At 48.2% G+C, this 20157-nt stretch overlaps 1 protein-coding gene across 1 annotated transcript in view; it reads right to left on the bottom strand.

The window, feature by feature from the left end:
- Positions 1–879: 879 nt before the first annotated feature.
- Positions 880–20157, bottom strand: part of TNR (tenascin R) — a 78658-nt gene continuing 59380 nt past the window's right edge. Inside the window, exons 9-22 of the mRNA XM_065674146.1 lie at positions 19215–19304; positions 18846–19109; positions 17956–18222; positions 17726–17845; positions 17084–17227; positions 16318–16437; positions 15708–15851; positions 14998–15128; positions 13873–14005; positions 10000–10151; positions 8949–9045; positions 7993–8154; positions 6240–6403; positions 880–5786 (exon numbers count right to left, since the gene is read on the bottom strand). Coding sequence (XP_065530218.1) covers positions 5667–5786; positions 6240–6403; positions 7993–8154; positions 8949–9045; positions 10000–10151; positions 13873–14005; positions 14998–15128; positions 15708–15851; positions 16318–16437; positions 17084–17227; positions 17726–17845; positions 17956–18222; positions 18846–19109; positions 19215–19304 — 2108 coding nt within the window. The 3' untranslated portion in view covers positions 880–5666. The remainder of the gene's footprint in view (positions 5787–6239; positions 6404–7992; positions 8155–8948; positions 9046–9999; positions 10152–13872; positions 14006–14997; positions 15129–15707; positions 15852–16317; positions 16438–17083; positions 17228–17725; positions 17846–17955; positions 18223–18845; positions 19110–19214; positions 19305–20157) is intronic.

Genomic DNA, 20157 nt, shown 5'->3' with positions numbered 1-20157 from the left:
AGCATGTTCTGCTGGAAACAGCCTTGAAATTTGGTTTTTAATGGGTTTTCCATCTTGCTGGGAACAGATTGCTGTCTGAATCATTAGAACTACTTCAACTGAAGACTTCGGGGTTGTTTCACTTTGCTCCTGAACATTTACGCTGCGGCTTTGCTTTTTCTGGCTGCAAACTGCCGAGCTTGTGGGAGCAGCTAAATTTATTAACAAAACATGGTGTGCTGGGCTGAGGCCAAAGCACAGCTCCCTGCCTTACAGGGGTTAAAGGACCGGCCACACTGACCTGACTGTGATCGCTTATTGTCACTTATTTTAGCAGCATAGCTCCTCCTTGGGAGTCTCTCATCTGACCTGCTGCCTAAGGCAGCCCTAGGGTCAGATGAGATTGCTCAGGGCTCTCTCCAGCCTGGTCTCAAGCACCTCCAATGCTGGGCTGTCTCCAGAGTTTCCACTCTCTGTTTTCTTATCCCATTGCATGTGCTCTGTCTCTCAGCTGCTCTGCTCCTCCCAGTTCGTGTTTCTTGGCATGTTTTACAATAGAGCAGTGTGCGCTCTTCCAGCTGCTGCTGGGCTGTCTCGGTTGTGCAACACCTTGCAGCTCAGCTGCAAACTGGAGAGCAAAAACCAGTCCTCTGTGGCCAGCTGCTTTGGATGCAAAAGTATCTGAGCTCCACCAGGGCAGGGCATGCCCTTGCAGGAGAGTGAGAGCATGCAAATCCCTGCTAATGAGCCCCCCATGCTCCTTCTCTCATGGGATAAATGAAGATTAGGGGCAGGAGGTGCACATCCCCGCTTGGTGCGAGGTCAGGGCTGCAATGCTGCTGGGCTTGGATGCACCAGGACCTGTCTCCCACCCCACTCCCAGACAGGCACACAGCTCACTCCTTCGGTATCTTTTATTAATGTATAGAAAATGCATTAAAAAAAGGAACTATACATAGCCTAAGAGCGGTCAGGACTAAAAATACTAGTTAACAATGGTTAACAAGCGTCAATCCCATTCTCCGAGCTACGTTTTCATTACGAAGTGGGGAGGGTTGTTTAATATATTATTTATATATATTATTAATTTTATTTAGGCATTAATTTTCTTGTATCTTCCCCCTCATTTAGTTACATTGGTTTGTGTTTGAGCTCATCAGAACCTATCGAAGGGATTTTGTTGCCTTTGTTCTTCCTTCTTATTTATGTTTTTTAATTTTTTTTTAAATAATAAACGTAATTCCAGGGTACCACTTGTGCACAGGGGGCTGCTTGTTTGTTTGTTTAGGTCTTTGTGTCACCATCCTCTGAGAAACCACTGACACAAGGAGAACTGCAGGCTGGGTACCGAGGTGGGTCTGGGCATCAGCTTCTCCCCAGGGAAGAGCCTTTCCCTCTCCCTAACCTCAAACCTCCACCCTGGAAGGGGCAAGGAGCTCCCACCACCATCTGAGCACCATCAGGTTTAAGGAAGGGGGAAGGTGACTCTCGAGGGTACCGATGGTCCCCAAGGGGCTTGGGTGGGTTTGGTGGTCATCTGAGGATGCTTGGTTGACAGAAACAGGTATGGTCTTCTCTCTTGGCCCCAGGACAGAGCAGTGGGTGTAGGCATGAATTAAAGGGGTTTGGGGGTGAGAGTTCTTTGCTGGCAGTGTCTGGTAAGGTCAAAGCTTGTGGGTATTGCTGGGGGACACAGGGCAAGGGGAATGTGGTCACCCCAGGGTGTGATGTTGGGGACGTACTAGGGGGGAGGCTCTGGGTCTGGATGGGGGCTCATGCTGGCATGGAGGTGATGGACCAGGCAGGTATTTTGGCTTCTGCTGTATTTTGACAAGCTATTCTAAGCCTGTTCACAGCAGGGGCCACTGCACTGTAGGGACCACGGCCCAAACCCTCACATGCTGCACCACTGGGGATGAAGGTACAGTGAGCTCTGCTTTCTGCACCCCAACACTTCACCTGGCATAAGCAACACTTTGGGAAGGAGGTAAGAGGTTGGGACAAGAGTGTGTTTACGCTGATACTACGCTTTGAGATGCCCATGGTAAAGTAATGCAAAGATAAGGAGTAGAAGCAAAGGCTTTTCCACAACCTTTGTGTGGATACTCTTCCAGCATCATCCTGCCAAAACCCAGATACCTTCGGGGAGGGCTTGGCCTTTCTCCTTTCCCAAATGATTCTTGTATAAATTCTTTCTTAAGGATGACTTTACTAAAAGCAGCTTTTCTTTTCAGGACTTTTTTGGTTTTTTTCTTTGGTTATGTTTTAGCGCAGTGGAAGGTGAGCTTGGAGGTCTGGCAGGAATGAAATAGAGTGAAATCAAAATTGGGCAAGAGATGAGAAAGCCCCTTGGTGTTTCCTTCCAGGATTTTGAGTTTAGAGGTAAGAGACATCTTTGAAAGGTTGAGAGGATCCTAGGCACATGTAGTGGGTGAATGACCTGACATGCTTTTCCTGATTGATGTGATGGGAGATGGCATTTTGCAGCGGATAATGTGATTTGGGTGATGGCTTCAGGTTCCCTTTTGGGCTCTGGGGCAAACCTGGATGGCAGAGGAGCCACCAGAACCCAGTGATGGTTCAGGTGCTGGAGCCAAAGTCTCTTGAGATAAGCACCACACAGGACCCTGGCTAGTTTCTGTGAATTTCAGGCCTGTTGCCAAGACTTCATTCTCAATGCTATGCTCATGGAGGACAGTGCCAAACTTGGTCTGTTGGAGAATGAATCCAGAAAAAGGGCTTGCCCAACCAGTGATGGAGGGTGAAGAGAGACTGTACTTAATCATTACCTGGCCATTCTGTAGCATCAACATTAAGCACAAATTTGCTTGAAACCTCTGCCAGGAACTTTGTTAAAAAAAAAATAATAATCATCAGGCAGTGATGAAAAATAAATTGCTGGAAAATTGTATCTTGTTTATGGACAGTGTGCATGAGGGACAATGGCTCAAATGACTGGGTTGTTGTAGCTGATTTTGTGCCTCTGCTTGGGTTACATCGTCAGCAGGAGAAAGCCATAACATGCAGAAGACTTTCCTTTAAAAGATTTTAGCAACTGCGTTTCATCAGCATAATGGAAAGGCAGCACTCTGGTACCATGTGTGAGATCAGAGACCTGCATCGGTATATAATGGCACCAGAAGGTTGGATATTATCTCCAAGAGCATCCTTCAGACTCAAAAATTAAGTTGTGTCAACTGGGCTCTTTCATTCTGGTTACTGGACTTATAAAAGGGATGACAGACATGAGCAGGGAGGGAGAGATACATGTCAGTAAACCTATTTAGAGATGAATCAGCCTTTTTGAGTATCTTCTTTTGAATGTCCTGGAAAAGCTTGGCACGTTTTGATTTTCCGTTTGACTCATACTTTTTAAAAGAGGTTTCTTGCCTTCAACTTGATTGCAAATGATGAGCTGCTGTGTTTCCACTGATGTCTCTTCCTTTCACCTGGGTAGGTAAGCAAACACCACCATCCGAGACCAGCGATGAATGCCATCCACTGCCAATGTCTGCTTCTAGTTATAACCACTACACTGTAGTACTTCTGTTAAGACACTTCTTCCCTATAAACTGTTAGCGATGTTGGGAAAAATATTACTCTTCTGGTCTACTGGGGTGCTTCATAGGTTTTACTGAGTTCCATTGCTTCTTGTTGGCTTTTGGATATAAAACAGGACAGGCTGCTCAGGAGGCCTGACATGCTACCATGTATGACACTAGCCATGTCCTGCAAGAGATCCCATCATCTGTAGCCTCTCTGACTGACCTGTTCCTCAACGGGTTGTCTTGTTGCATGATTTGATGCTGATGGAAAGTAAGGAGAGATGTTTCATTTACATATGAGATGTTGCTGAGCTACAGCATTCTTCCTCCTGGTCAGACTGCAGCTTGTAAGCTGACTACTTGAAAGGCTGCACCCTGTATCTAATCATGACCTTGGAGTTAGCTACAGTTTTGTGTGCCAACAGATGGCATAGACAAGGATGCTGCTTTTCCCCCTTAATGCCCTTCTTCAGCTCTGCAGCCATGGTGAGTAACGTCAGAAAATCCAGGAGCATGGCCATGAAAGAGACACTGGCCTGAATTATAAGCTACTGCAAAGATGCCTTTATGTTGCCATCTGGAAGATGTTTCTTGAGACAAAGCAGCTTCAGTTGGATAAAATCAAAAAGCAGTGTTTAGCATTTGTATTGCTCCCTCCGCTGTGAACCTAGTGATGAGCTGCATTGTTCTTGGATGTGGGGATAGGTTCCTTCTCTAAGACCAGGCCAGTGACAATGCCCAGCATTGATCCTTGGCAGAGGGGTGACTCCAGCACAGTTGTCATTCGGGCTATGTGGCGGTGGTGTCAATAACAACAGAGTGCAGCCAGAGCTACCTGAAGGGTCCATCTTATTAAGACAGGAGGCGTTAGGGATGGCAAGAGCGAACTCTTGAAGTGCTCCACAGCAAATAGACCAAGCATTCCTTCCAGAAGGGGAAACAGTTGATTTCCCACTAAAGAGGTGGTGATACCAAGGCACTGAGATTTGTGTCTTTCTTGTGATGGTGGCAAAGAGGGATGGTTTGGGGAGAGGAAAGAGAATGGGCATTTCTTAGCTTGCACTTGTCTTCCGTTGGCTGAATCATCATCCTTCCCTGTGTGCATGGAGGACCCTGAACAAGAGCACCTGAGCTGTGTCAGCTGCTAGCTTCAGGCTGGGCTGCAGTTGTGATAGATCTTTTGGTTGCTGTTTCTTCTCTGAGTCTTTTCGGTCTGGGACCACTGACCTCAGTGACACTGTGGTGAAATGTCAAAATAGCAGAGGAAATGGGCCCTAGACTTCAAGACCACAAGTGCTCTAATTTGACTCTTTTCTTCTTCATAAAGCTCAGCATAACCCAGGCAGATGTCATGCACCTGGGGTGGGATGAGTCTAGCTCGGAGTGGATGATGCAGGTTGGTGCTGGTGGAGCAGCTCTTGTTCCTGTAGGCTCCATGTACATGAGGATGGCTTTGGCTGTGGTGGGGCCATCATGTGGGATGTGGGCTTCCTAAAGTTTCCCTGCTTATGCAGATATTCACCAAACCCTCCTGTGTGATTTGTGAAAACTGGGAACGAGATGAGCCTTGCGTTGGCTTATCTTCGTTTTGTCTCCATGTGTATGGTGCCTGCAAGTAGGGGAGGGATGACCAGGCCAGAAGGAGAGACAGGCCTCTGCCTGCCAGTAGAGTTGGTGTCTGCAGGATGGCTTGAAGCTTGGGACCTCCCTGTCAGGAGGGGACAGGGAGGCAGGAAGAGGATGGGTGTCCCTGGCCATGACTGGGGTGCCAAAGGTCCCTGTGGGGAAGGTTTCTGCCACGAGCCCCATGTCAGACATTTCTAACAGGGTTTGCTGGGGATTTCTATGTCTTTTAAAAAAATATCAAAAAATCTGTCTCTTTCTCTCTCTTTCTTCTTGTGTTAAGGGTCAGAGTACTGGGGTAGGGAGACTGGAAATTTGGTATTTCTCTGGGAAAGATGCAAAGCAATGAGGTCTTTCCTTTCCCACAGCCTTTGCTTGTGCCATGGTTCCCTCCAGCACTCATGAGGGGCAGGTTGCTGTCTCAGATGAGTAGTAAATTCCCCCCCTTTTCATATTATAAAATACAAACAAACGACAGAAAAGGTCAGATGGTGGAAGGCGGGAGGGGGTTCAGCTGCCTCAGAGCTGTAGGGATCGTCGCTTCCTCCCAGAGATGTTACGGTGGTTATAAGGTCGCATCTTCATTTCCACAAAGGGGATAGAGAACTCGTGGCCTTTCCAGTGGTACCAGTTAATCCCCTGGTAGGAGGGAGAGAAAGGCATAGGGTAAAGAAAGGTCCAAACAAGAAACTGGAGTGGGATAGGAAAGAAACAAAGTTGACCACTACAAAAAAGCCAGAAGGAAGAACTTGCTACAGCAGGAGCAAGCGTTGCTGCTGCTATGGCTTGATTGTTTTTTCCCACTGTTCAAAGGCTCCTGATAAAATTCAATGCTTTTTTTTTTTCTTCATATAACGTAATAAGGTGCCACAGTAAATGGCCATGGCAGCCAGCGTGAAGCATGAAGCATCAGCCTGCCTGAATGACTTGAAGGTGGTCTGCTTTGCTCCAGCTGGTGTGGGATCACCCCACCAGTGCGCCTAACCCTGGTGCACTAACCACACAGCCTCAGCTCTAGCCTAGGCTTGCTGTTGTTCTTGGTTGTACCCCTAGAGGAAATGCTGAAGACTTTCAGCCCAGCTCTGCCCTTACCTGACTGTGCCGGGACTCTCCGTACTTGCCATTGAGGTTGGTGCGGTGGCAGTTCTTGTACCACCAGGCCCCTTTGTAGGACATGGCGCAGTTGGTCACAGCGACATCGTTGTCCCTGTCCTTAGTGGAGAAGGGGCGACCCTGGTGATAGGTGAGGGAGTCCCCTGTGGAAAGACATGATGTTGGATGTGATGGAGCCCAAGTCATCTGGTCTTTTCACAAGGAAACCAGGATGTTCTGGTATCTGTGGCAGCTTGCCAATCAACAGCTCAAGCAGCTGATGGTCTTGAATAATATTAACTGGAATTGCTCACAGTTGTTCATCTGAGGTCCTCTGCTGTTGGTTTAGGATCAGTACAGTCCATAGCAAATCTTAGATGGTGCTTGGGCTTGGAAGATAAAATGCTGTATGGGTTTGAATCTGAATTTCAGTGCTTCAGAACTGAACTAAAACCTAGATTTGGGCATCCCCGATTTCCTGAAACCTGTCTCTACTTCAGGATGTGTTCAGTCTCCCTGCCTCATGTTAGCCCAGGGGAAATTTTTCTTCCAAAGGAGATAAAGAATTTGTCTCTTGAACCAAGATGCTTCTTTTCTCTCTTTGCATAAGGAGAAGAGGCTTTTGGAAGGTGTGTGATGTTTTACACCAAACCCCCCAGCCTCATCTCGCCTCCTTACTATGGAACAAGAGAGCTGGTTTTGGGTGAAAGAAGAGCTGAAGTGAAATATGGTCATTGTTACAATTGGGTGATGTAGTCACAGGAGACGTTCTTAATATGCTCCTTGGTGGTCCCTAAGAAAATATGAAGTGGACCCATGCTAGGTGCATGCAGTCCAGCTGCCAAGAGGCTTGCTAGTAAACCTCTCATCAATGAACCATATGGCAAGTCTTGGCTCTCTTTGCTCAATGTGGAGTAGAAGCTTCTTGGTTGGACAGTTAGAAGAAGAGCTTGCATAGGGAAGGGGAGGGAGTGATGTCTGCAGCACTGTTATTGGCATTTTTGGCAACAGGTTGGGTGACTTTTGCCCTGGGACTTAAGGTCAGAGTAAGTGCTGTGTTGCATGCAACCAAGATCTCTATCATTTCTCTTCCAGTGGCAACTACCAGGCAACTATTGTAGAGTAAAATTCCTGCATTTTATATGACATGGGGTTCCTCATTAAGTACATGGTGAAGTTTTGTCTGGATCATGGGGGCTTGCACTGGGCATGTGTATTCCAGTTAAAGGGGCTGCAGCTGTACCCCTCTCTCCTACTTGGGGAAAAAACAACTGTACCCTCCCTCCATCAGTCACCCATCACACACTGTTTTCTGGTGGGCAAAGCCTAGGACTGCAGGTGTGACAGTGTCCTTGCAAAACTAGCCAGTGTTCAGCCCCTGCATGAGGAAATGATGCAGAGGATTTCAGATTTTTTCCATTGCTGAGAGAAGGCAATAAATACACCCTCCAGCATGGCATCAATAGCGAGCTGCAGTTATTGCCAAGCAAGATGACACCTCTGACGACTGACCTGTTTAGTTGAACAGCAATGCCTCTGATACTAAATATCTAATCCCCAGTGGAAAATTCCCTGTGTCCTTAGTGTGATTTATCAGCTTGGTTTACATGATGGACTGCAGGAAGGCAGAAAGGGCTGTTAGTTTGTGTCTTGTTGCTCCAGACAAATAAGATTTGGTGTTGGGGTTTTCTTTACAGTTTCAGATCCACTAGTTGCAGGATTTGCCTGCTATGTGATAACTATTAGGTTGTACCTGAAGTGCCATTGTAGTCCCCAATTCGCAGCTTGTACAGGCTCCTGGAGTCCCCAATGGAGAACTTGTCATAGTAGGCATATGCCGCCTCCTGGCCGTCCCTCATGTCTATGCGCAACTCATAGCGCCCTTGGGACGTGATCTTGTGGATATTGTCCAAACCTGGTGAGACAAGCAGTAAGACACCTGGTAAGACCTGGTTCCTGGATCCATTCCATGAGCAAACAAAACTCTAGGCAAATAAAACAGCTCTGGGAAACGAGAACATGGAAAGGAGCCAAAGATCAACAGCACTTCTGGTCAAGTCTTTGCCTTTCCTGGCAATGGTGGGGTCTGAGCTGTCTGTCCCCACTCAAGCTTCACCTCCCCATGGCTGAGAGTTGGGTTCAAGGTCGAGGTTCAGCTTTCTACATGCTGCTGAAGCTGGGAGCATTCAGCTATGGAGCCCTGGTGCTTCTCGTATTGCTGTTAAACTCCCATATAAGCCAGAGTGTGTTTATGCTGCATAACTGGCCTTGGCTCATGCTTGGGTTTTGGGAGAGCACACTCCATTTCAGAGATGTGCTGGGTCTCCCAGTGGTGCCTTTCCTACCTTCTCTGGGCAACTGGTTTGCTGGCTAAGGCCAGGTGAGGTCCATGATCCATAGACACCACCAATACAACCTGTAGTCATCTGAAGGAGGATGATGGGTTTTGGTCCATGAAAACTCACATCATCCCCCCTTCTCTCCTAGAGAAGCAAATTAGGGAGCTGCTGGCCTTAACAATGCACTGTTATGCAGTGTGCCTATGAGTGACTTTCTAATGTGAAGGAGAGGGAATGAACAGAAGGAAAACTCTAAGGAAGAGCATAGAGGAGTGGAATGAAAGGCAGGGAGCCAACATGGGTGAGCAGCATGGTGCACAGGGAGCTCAGGTTTGATGTGTCAATAAAAGACAACTGGTAAAGGTCATACCCAGCCAAAACTCATCTTCCAAGTTTCCAAAACCAACCCGGTAATCTGCCCATTTCCGGAAGAAATCGGTCAGCCCATTCTGCCGCCTCTGGAAGACCTGCAGTGCAGGAAGGCCAGGGGAAAAACAGTGTGAAGGAGAGTAGGGACACCTTCTCCAAGCTTTGGACAAACAAAATAAAGACAATACTTTGTCCTTCTGTTGCACCTTTCAGGGGAGAAATTTGCAATGCCAAAACAGTTAGTGTTTATTGTAGCTATTCAGTTACTTCATGTGCAGATGGAGAAACTGAAGAGATGTTAGATGATATTCAAGGCAAATCAATGTAATAATAGGAAGGAATCAGCCTTCAAGCTTTCTGCTTTACACAAAGCACGGTGTTTCTGGTTTCATGATTCTGCTTTCAGCTGGCTCTTTCTGTGATATTCAAGGGGATGCACAGAAGCAGAGTGATACGGAGGAAAATTTCCTGGCTAAAATAACATCCATGCTAGAAATCAGCATTTGAGGAAGCCCCTTTTTTTTTTGTTTTGGCTATACATCTAGTGGGGTTTTGTGTAGTGCATGTAAATAAGCATTGAGACGAATAAAATCAAAGCACCAGAGCACTATTTACTTAAGCTGTCAGTCCATCTATGTCAAGACAAGCAGTTTTTGTGCAATTCAAAAGCCAAACAAGCATTTGCTTCTAAAATGCTCCTGTGCGGACTCAATCAGGGTGATGCCTGACACCCTTCTACTGCAGGCAGTGTGAATCATTCCCTGTGAAAGCTGCCGGCCATTAATTTCGTTTCTGGAACAATAAATCAGCTTCGCTCTCAGATTGTGCTCTCCAGAAGCACTGCAAACATGTCAAATAAATCAAAGGGCATTTCTCCAAGAGTAACTATTATTACTGGAGCGTGGGCCATTCCTTATGTCGTGGGAAATGAAGCGTGTGATATTAAGCCTGCTGTCATTCCCGTGCAGTGTGGTGCTTGGCTTTGCTGGTAGGATGAGGCTCGGTTGCTTTGTGATGGGTACAATGTGTAGGACAACTGCAAGGATACTCACAATCCATCCACCTCCATCAGTGGTCATGTCACAGTACACCTGCACTCGCTGGCTCAGCTCCCCATTGATGGAGATGGTGTAGACACCACTCAGTGTATCTCCATTCATCAGGTGCTGGGCACAGTCCTGAGGGTTAGCAAAGACACGGCCACCTGCAAGATTATAAAAAAAAGAAGCAAAATTTAAGCAGAGCAACACCCTTTTGACATGTCTTGGGCCCTACTAGTTAAGACCCATGAAAGATCTAACTTGACCTCTGCATCCCAAGTTATTCTGCAAGGTGGTTGGACTTCACATCAGCCAACAACATCAGACAATTTAGTGGAAAAAAGGAATGTGTGCATATCTGATTTTTTTTCCCATATGTCCTATATTGGGAAGGTGCATAGTAACATCACTACGAATGATGAAGGATGTCAATTCTTGGACCATCTTTCTGCACTGTGCCTGAAACCTTGGAACTGAAGCTGTCACCTGTGTATTTAGACAACTGTGAAAATACTGAAATCTGTTTTCCTCTCAGGATTGCCAACTCCAGACAAGATTTATGACTTTACTGATTCCAGGGGGATTTTTCTGATCCATGCTCTTGGAAATTATGGTGGGCTTGAGCTGGGCTAATTGTTACTTGCAAACTGAGCAGGAATTAGGCTGTGCAAGATGCTGGAGACGGGCAGCTTGGCATTTGTGGCTATGCTCCAGGTATCCTCTAATGAAGAAATGTCTCATCTGGGGATCAGAGTTTAAGACAGTCTTAACTGCAACACCCCAGCAGTATTGGGATGTCAACTATATGTTCATTTTTTTCACATTTAATGCAAAAGGGGAAAATGCATAATTTTCTTTGCTGGTGGTGTGTATGGATGATGGAGGAAATGAGTCCAGGGCTGGCAACATAGATAGAATCATAGAATAGTTAGGGATGGAAAGGACCTCAAGATCATCTAGTTCCAACCCCCCTGCCATGGGCAGGGACACCTCACACTAAACCATGTCACCTAAGGCTTCGTCCAACCTGGCCTTGAACACCGCCAGGGATGGAGCACTCACAGCCTCCCTGGGCAACCCATTCCAGTGCCTCACCACTCTTAACAGGAAAGAACTTCCTCCTTATATCCAGTCTAAACTTCCCCTGTTTAAGTTTTAACCCATTACCCCTTGTCCTGTCACTACAGTCCTTAATGAAGAGTCCCTCCCCAGCATCCCTATAGGCCCCCTTCAAGTACTGGAAGGCTGCTATGAGGTCTCCACGCAGCCTTCTCTTCTGCAGGCTGAACAGCCCCAACTTTCTCAGCCTGTCTTCATACAGGAGGTGCTCCAGTCCCCTGATCATCCTCGTGGCCCTCCTCTGGACTTGTTCCAGCAGTTCCATGTCCTTTTCATGTTGAGGACACCAGAACTGCACACAATACTCCAGGTGAGGTCTCACAAGAGCAGAGTAGAGGGGCAGGATCACCTCCTTCGACCTGCTGGTCATGCTCCTTTTGATGAAGCCCAGGGTATGGTTGGCTTTCTGGGCTGTGAGCGCACACTGCCGGCTCATGTTCATTTTCTCATCGATGTGGCTTTCAGTGCTGTCTTGGTTGCACATTGAGGTGTGAATGATGCGCTGTGTGCATCTGTCACAACTGCGTGATACCACGTAGGACTAGGATACAGACCCTTGTCCGTTATTTCCCACCTGAGTGCATTCCCCCTACCCTTACCACCTGAAGACTTTAAGGGCATTGCTTTGTCAATGTGGAAGGTCCCTTATTTTTTACCGTCTCCGCAGTCTGTAGCACAAGGTCTGGTGAGACAGCGTTTGCATTCTATAGTATCCAGCAATGAAAACTGCTTCAAAGACAACCACTTCAGGCTCCCTGGAGCTCTTGTGGAGATTACTTGTTTCTTAATTTATATTCATATCTTTAAGAGCCAAGGAGACCTTGAAAGAAATTTCAAACCACTATAAATTATAAATACTGTATCTGTTTCTTCCTTTTGTCCCATTTGAATACAATTCCCTGAGAACCTTATGCAAACACGAAACAAAGAGGGCAAGCTATTAATATGTCAGAAAGAATGGAAGAACTCCAGGATGTGTATTGTGAACAGAAGGAAGCAAAACAAATTAAATGAAGCTTGTTTTCTTGTGGTGGGTTGTACTTTTTTTTTTTTGGGGGGGGGAGGGGGGTGTTGGTTTTGTTTTGTTTTTTTTGTTTGTCTTCTCAAAGACAATCCCATATTCACTTCAAGGTGCCCTGATACACTGCCATAGAAAAGTGGATCCCAGACCCTGATTTTTCGCTGAGAGATGCTGTTCACCGATTTCGTTGCCTTGGTGGTTGTTCCTGGATGCTTCTGCCTCATGGCTATATGGGGAAGTGGGGAGAAACTGGTGTCTTGCTGATGCCTATCTTAATCTTAAAAGGAAATTAAGCCTGTATTTGGATGCTGCATCAGCTGTCAATGGTGTCTCTGACACTGCTTAGGTCAGACATTTCTGTTCAATGGAAACAGTGCTCTCCTTGCCTGATGTGAGTAGGTTTCTGCTGCTTTATCCCATCTGAGAAGCCAGCCCCATGCAGCTTCATCCTTGATTCCTGAACAGCCTCAAAGATTACATGCATTTTCCCATCACCTGTCTGAATTTCACTGCCATTATGTGCCCATGTAAAAGACAAGAATAACAGGAAAGCTTGATCTGTAGATGCATTAGAGAAGAGCCTTTTTTTGTTGTTGTTGATGTACATAGTTTCTATTATCTCCTAAAAGCAGGTGAAGGGACCTTTGGGTGTAACTTGGATAGAGAAGTGTATCTTCAGCAGATTCAAAGAAAACTCTCTTAATCGAACTGGCAGCACAGATGGGATGAATTTCAGGGGCACCATCTTTAGGCTTCTTAGTGCTTTTGAAGCCCATGAGAAATGTAATTGGATGCAGCCCTGAAAAAAATGCATTCTGTCTGTTAAGTGTCCTGGCCCAGCAAGCCTTTTCAAAGACGATGAGGGATGATATGCTTTGCATGGTTTCTAATGTGAACAGTTGCAAAGGGTAGGGGCAAAGGTGACATTTTCATGCAAGCTTCATTCTTGCAAGTGTAAGCACTATGTATGTGAGGGTTGTGGTGTGGTGAATGCCCACCCTTTGATTTGGAAAGGAAACCATTCTCATTACCTTAGTGGATCATGACTTCTCTAGAATTAGAGGTGGGTGAAATAATGCAGTCAAATAATATCAGTGGGACCACAGTTGTGCAGACATGTTGGCTCTGCCATGGCTCCACTTATGGTGGTGGAGATGCACCTGCTCGATATTTCCAGGGACATCTCATCCCTGGAAATATTCAGAGTCAGATTGGACCAGGCTCTGAGCAATCTGATCTAGTTGAAGAAGTCCCTGCTCATTGCAAGGGGGTTGGGCTAAATGACCTTTGAAAGTCCTTTCCAAACCGAATTATTCTATAATTCTATGATACCTGTGAAAGATCAGACCATGTCTACAGCTTGGAGAGACCATCTGGGTCTCTTCTCAGTTGCTTCAAGAGCACTGCTGAAACGTGTTGTTAACTTTTGTGGTGTGTCCTTCCTTCTTTTGCTTACACGTGTGAGGAGGGCCAAGGGCAAGGCAAAGGGTCTGGCAGATGATGCCTGGTCTGAAATTCAAATCTCCTTGCCCTCGGTTGGGTCTTGTATTTCTATTACAGATCCTTCAGACATTAACTTTTTGTAGCAAAGCAGCACTGTGCATCATGGTGATGAATGTACCTCTCTGTGTATCATGGTGAAATGCTGCCCGAGGAGAAAAAGCCCTTAAAAGCAGTCCATGTCTACCAGCATGGTATGTGGATTAAGCCCCACTTGGCTGATAGGATGCTGTGTGAGTCCTCACCTGTGGTGAAGGTGGTGGAGATGAAGCCACTCCTCATGGCATTTTGGGCAGCTTGCAGGCGCACAGTGTACTCTGTGGTCTCAGAAAGCCCCTCCAGGCGGATCCATGTATCCTCAGCATCCACAATCAGCTCCTGTACATGGGTCCCAGAAGGAGGTAGACACCAAGAGCAACAGATGAGAAAAGCGATGGGGAGCCTAAAGAGCAAGTGAGGAGGGAAGGGAAGCCACAAACTACTGCAGCCCTTAGTGCCTGCCCAAGGAGTGTTTCATGACTGCTTGCACCCTGAACTAAATCAGTGTGAGGTCAAGGAACATACTCAACTTTTTAGAATGATTTTAGTAGGAGAAAGCTAGCTGGTTTGGTCACAGGAGACTTGAATGTTTGCAGTCTGTGTGCTCTGTTTACCAACTCTGTTGGGATCTGCGTGCCCTCAAGACAGAGTGTGACTGATTGCCCAAGCATTGCAAGAAGTAGATCTGGCCAAACCTGGTTATCAGCTGGTTGTGACTCTGTCAGTTCCTGACACATAAATTTTTCTGGTTGTCAGCCAATGTCACACAGATTATCGAACCCTTCTGCAAAGCTATTATCCTCTGGCCACTGCAAGCCAGTCACACCAGCAAAGGAAATGAGACTGTTTGTGGTGACGTATTTCTGATGGCGTTTGTAGCAGCTCTTCCAGGCAGGCAGATATGGACACACTCATTAAATAATCAGATATATTGTATTGCAAGATTAATTAGCTGTCTGTACCTATCTATACTTTCTGCAAGAAGGGCAAATGGCATTTTTAGCATCTCTGTTTGTGGGATAATTTTCTCCTGCCTCAGCTTGCTCGACTTTCACAAGTTGTGAATTTCCCCTGTTTCTGCAGACTTCGCAGGTATTCCCTCTTTGCCCAGACCTGCAGGTGTGCATATTTTGCCCTAGGCAAACTTTTCCTGCTTTTTCCAATTGTTTATTCAAAATATTGCTTATGCAGAAAGTAGAGTCTGCCCTTCTGGTCTCTCCCCAACCTAGTGATCATTGTTCTTTTGCTTTGTTAGGTTTCCCTTGCTAATTTCTTTGTATTATGTTATTCCCTGACTTAATAACCCTCTTTCTTTGTGAGGAGTCGCACACCTTCCAGCTGCCATCCATGGATCTGTAGGTCATGATGTAGTTCTCCATCTCTCCCAGGGGAGGCACCCAGGAAAGCAGGGCGCTCCGTCGAGTGACTTCACTGGCAGTCAGATTTGTTGGAGGATCCAAAACTGCAAGGGTGGATAGAGACCCAGGGGAGTGCAAGTTCTCACATATAACCACCCCAGCCCTGCATCCCAACTCAGTGCACTTGAAATTCAACCTTGCAACCCTGAGCTACAGCCCAGAGTCCATCCTCACTCTCAGTTTCCAGACCTCATCACCACCCCCAGCCTGGAATAGGGCTCTACAAACCCTCTTAAAGTCTTCCTCTATCTGCATGCTCTCTGAAGGGTAATGGATCTGAAATTCATATTCTGTGAGGCCTATTAAGCTTCTTGTAAACAAAATGGGTTGTAGTGCTCTTCTAGACTATGGCCTTGGGCAAGAAAAAGACCTGGTCAGGGATCTTCTTGGGAAACCACATCCAGGGGAAATCAGAAAAGGGGTGGATGGATCTTGAGAGAGTGGAAATGAAGGGTGATGCTTGCTGTTGTGCCCAAAACTGGTATTTGGGTGTCCTTTTGGATCATGGCTATTTCTGCATGAACATGTACGTGACAAGAGCCTTGGCTCAGCCTTGCTGGCTGCTTTTCCTGGGGAATGGCTGAGAGCACATAACAGGCAGTGGGGGAAGTGGTTCTACGTACGAGTTGTGAAGCTGGTGCTGACGGTCTGGCTGGTGAGAGGCCCATGGGTGGCATACATAGAGACTGTATAGGTGGTACTGGGTAGGAGGTTGGTCAGCTGGTACTCCTGGTTAACTCCATCCACAAGAATTGTTTCTCCTGCAACTGTAAGCCAAAAGAGATAAGTTAGGGTAGATGTTCAAGGTGGTTCTCCAAAGCGTGTCTATGACTTTGCAAACAAAAGCACTTCTATTACTGAAACACCATGAACTACTGTACAGCAACTGAGCTGTAGTGGTGGCGTTCAGCCAGAAGGATGGTCTTATTTTTCCCAATCCTTATATTTGCCTGATGCTTTATTTCCCTTCAGATGTGGGTTTCTGTGGGATGGGTACTTGCTTGCCCCTGGGCTGCTGCTGGTGGGCCAGTCAGCAAAGCGGGAGGGTCCCAGTCCCCTGATGTGTGGACTGCTATGCTCAGAGGCTTGGTGCGGGGCAGTGGAAAGCATCTGCCATAGGACCTGCAAGGGAGGAGCTGGTGTCTAGGGATGGGGTACAGCCCTGCTGCACACCAGCTGCTGCCCTCCCAAAGAGAAGAGATAAAGGTGAGCTGAAAGGGAGCCCCAGCATACCTGTGTGGCGGGTGAGGACGAGGACATAGCTCTCCACCTCTGACAGTGGTGGGTTCCACTGGAGCAGTGCCTCAGTGGGGGTGATGTTGGTGGCTGTGACCCCCAAGGGGACATCCATGGCTGCATGGGGGACAGATTCAAAGAGTCAGAGATATTAACAGCTTGGGCTATGAACTGGACGGGCTTCTTGTGGCCCATCGCTTGTGGTCCTGCCTTGCTGCCCAGACCCATCTGCCTGTAGATGAGTTATTGCTGCCCCAGCTAAAGAGCAGAGATGTCACAGCTTGTGCTATTCTGATACTTGGAGGCTCTTCCGCTGTTTTCCTGAGGCACAGCCTGGGATGTTATGGTTGGGTTTTTTCCCTTGGTTTTGAGCTGTCTGGGAATAGCAGAGGGTTTTATTCTTGCAGCAGATGCTGTTTGTGACAGGGCTTCCCCACAGATTATTTCTGGAAGTCTGTACTCCCTTTAGGAAAGGTTGTCATGGTTGCTTAATATCATATCTCTGTCTTCCCCATGCCCGGTACATAGATTTGTCACACCACTCCATGACTACCCATGCATATTCGGGGAAAGCTTTGCTTAGCCATACTTCAGAAGTCCATACTGGGCCTTTGTGAGCCTTGCTTATCATCTCAATCTCGCATCAGGCTGGTGTGAGGTCCAGCTTGCTCTCAGCTGCCTGACTGCTAGTGCAAACAGGGCCTGCCTGGGGCTGGACCCAGCACTGTTTGATTGCTGCTTCCCACCAGGAGCTCCTTCCCACCTGTATGCACAGTGATGGAGGCCACCTCACTCTCCTCCCTGCCCCGCACACTCTTCACCCCGATCTCATACTTGGTAGCAGGCTGCAGCTGGCGAAGCGTGTACTCGGTGGCATCGCTGGTGATTGCAGTGCTGTCTGTCCTCCCTGTGGGGACGGAGACAAGAGCTTTGACATCAGGCCCTGTCCCTGGGGTACAAGAGGGGCTTGGGAGGGGAGGGCAATGGCTCAAGCCCTCTCCAGGGCTGATAATGGGGTAACTGGGTCTTGTGCCTGCAGGTGCGTGCCTGCTTTCCCATCATTCTTCTGGCTTGGCCTTTTCAACATCATAGGCAAAACTGGGGCCAAGGGAGATGAGCTGGGGAATTAGCCATTCCCTAGGAGGGAACATTGCAAGGGGTCACTCCCTCTGCCCCTCTGGGCTGAGCTGGCTCTTGGCTGCAGTGGTTCTTTCCCTTCCCCCTCCCAGATACTGTCCTCTGTCCCTGCAGCCTCTTGGTACTCCCAGCTGCTGGTGGCTTTGCCCAGGGCAGTGGGATGCTGCCTCCGGTGAGGATGACCTGGTGGCTTGCTTGTGTGAGCAGACAAAAAGAGGGTTGGCCCCTACAAGCTCAGAGCATGAGCGAGAGTAGTCTGACCCGTTACCTTCAGCAGCACTGTAGGATATTCTATAGTGGTCGATGGCAGCAATGGGAGGACTCCAGTACACCTTCATGGACTCCTGGGTGACATTTCCCACCCTGAGGTCCTTCGGTGCATCAATCCCTGGTGAGATGGAGGAGAAAAACAAAGCTGTGGGAGGCAGGTCTGCTCCTTATTCCCCTGCTTGCCCTCCCAGTAGGGTCCCATGCCTGTTGTGCGGGGTCCCATGGTACCTGTCGTGATGGAGCCCACAACAGGCTCAGAGCTGATGGTGCCGTGTATGGCCACCAATGACACCAGGTACTCAGTGGATGGCTGCAATCCCATCAGGCTGGCATGCCTGCGGGTGCCATCAAGTGTGACCTGCTGTGCCTCCTCCTTGTCCCGGGAGCTGTAGGTAAGGATGAGGCGGTCCGCTGGTGGGGATGGGTCACTCCATGTGACATTCACACTGGAGGATGTCAGCTGAGAGAAGTGGAGTTGTGTGATGGGCCGGATCCCTGCAAAATGGAGAGGGAAGATGCAATCCCAACTGTGCACACCCTGGACTCCCTCTTCTTCCCAGCTCTTGTATGGGAAATACCCAACAGAGCTGGCAAAGCTGGAGCGTTGGGCTCTCCATTGATCTGAAACTCTGCTGGGAAGAAGAGGCAGAACCTGGAGGGGGAAGGTGGTGCTTTTCTCCGCTCTGCCTGCAAACATGGTGGGTGATGGTGCTCTCCCAATACAGACAGTATGTGTTGTCTAGGCTTCTTGACTGCAGGCTTTTCACACATAGGTTCTTGTGAGGTCCCTCAAGGCTTCATTTCTCCTTTTTATGGACACCCAGGCCACCCTGACCACAGAGGACAGCATGTGCTGTCTCTTCCCCCAGCCCTGCTTTGTCCTTCTGGAAGCCTTCAGCCAAGCAAATCTAGTTGGTGTTGCTGATGAAGGGAACAGTGCTCCCACACTGGTAGGTCCATTCCCTTTCTGAGGACAGGGCACCTCTCCCACGTGAAAGCTTTCCCTCCAGCTCTCATCCCCATTGCCACCTCAAGAGTTTTGGCAGTGGGCTGGTGGAGGTGCCATCATGGGGTGGTGGTCTGTGCCCTTGGCCCCATCCCAGCTTGTTTTTCTCTACCTGTGAAGGCATCCACAGTTGCCTCCAGGCTCTGCTGGCGTCCCCTCTCAGCAATGATGGAGATGGTGTACTCTGTCCCAGGCTCCAGCTCCGAGAGGGTGAACTGTGACTGATCCTGGGGCACTGTCACTTCGGAGGCCATCCCCGAGGCAGGGGTGAAGGTGATGCGGTAGTGGTCGATGGGACCCGTGGCTTTGGTCCAGGCCAGTGAGATGGATGTCTCAGTGGAAGCTGTCACCAGGAGGTCCTGGGGGCTGTCAAGCTCTGTGGGAGAGGGTTGGTGTGGACTTTCATCTCCATGCATGGACTGTGCCATGGGAATATCTGAGCCCCAGCTGTGCCTGGGGTATGCAGTGGGGCCAAGCTTACCTGTTCTGGCATTCATGGTTGCTGGCACGCTCTGCTGGCTATCCATCACGGCTGAAATCCCGATGCCATACTCTGTCCCTGGAACCAGATCTGACGGGGGGAGTGCAAAGGAAAAGAAGGTGCATGACAGCAGCACCTTGGGATGTGACACCCCCCCCCCCATCCCGTGGCCGGGGGGACACCCTCCTGAGCATTTCCCAGGGTTAGCAGCCCTCCCACAGGTCAGGAATTTCTCCGCATGTTGCAGAAGAGCAGAGCCTTTTTAATAAACACTGTGAGTGCCTTTGGGCAGGGAATTCGGATTATTCTAGCTGAGAAATAGGCAATTTTAAAAAGTTGTTGCTGAGGTCTGCTGTAATTGCTGGCATCAAGGCAGAAATTGTGTGTGTGAGAGCTGAGATGGGAACGATGAAGTAGCTATATTTGTTTCCAAAGTGATTCAACATCAAATATTGTCACAGGGCTGGTGTCTTTGAGAAATAGATTATGCAGAGTAAATGAAATGCACATTAATTAGGAAAGGCACAGTCTTTCTGGGAGCTGAATCAAGTGCCACTCCTTGGGGTGGATATATCCTGCTGTGCCTTGCTCAAGGGACACTGGAATTGAGCTCACCCAGCTCCTTTCCCATGCTGATCACTGTTTTATCTCCATGGAACATCTCCTGCCTCTGCCTGTCACTTCTGCTTGCCTGCTGGTGGCTTTATACCTCCTTTCCTGTGTTTCATGATCTTTCCCATGGGGTTAGAGAAAGACATAAACCCTCCAGCCTGGCCTCACACTGCCTTGCCCAGTGGCGGTATGCCCTGAAGCCACCAAAACCTTCCCTGAAAGGCCAGAAGAGAGGGAAACCCCCACTCCCTACTCCTCTCCTCTTGCTACAATGCAGTCTTGGTGCCAGGGGGCAGATGAACCCCTATGCCCCTGCCCAATAAGTGTCAGA

Source organism: Lathamus discolor, chromosome 3 (assembly GCF_037157495.1).
Source record: "Lathamus discolor isolate bLatDis1 chromosome 3, bLatDis1.hap1, whole genome shotgun sequence".
NCBI lineage: Eukaryota > Metazoa > Chordata > Aves > Psittaciformes > Psittacidae > Lathamus > Lathamus discolor.
Note: the sequence above shows the minus strand (reverse complement) of the source record. Positions and strands in the feature narration are given on the sequence as shown.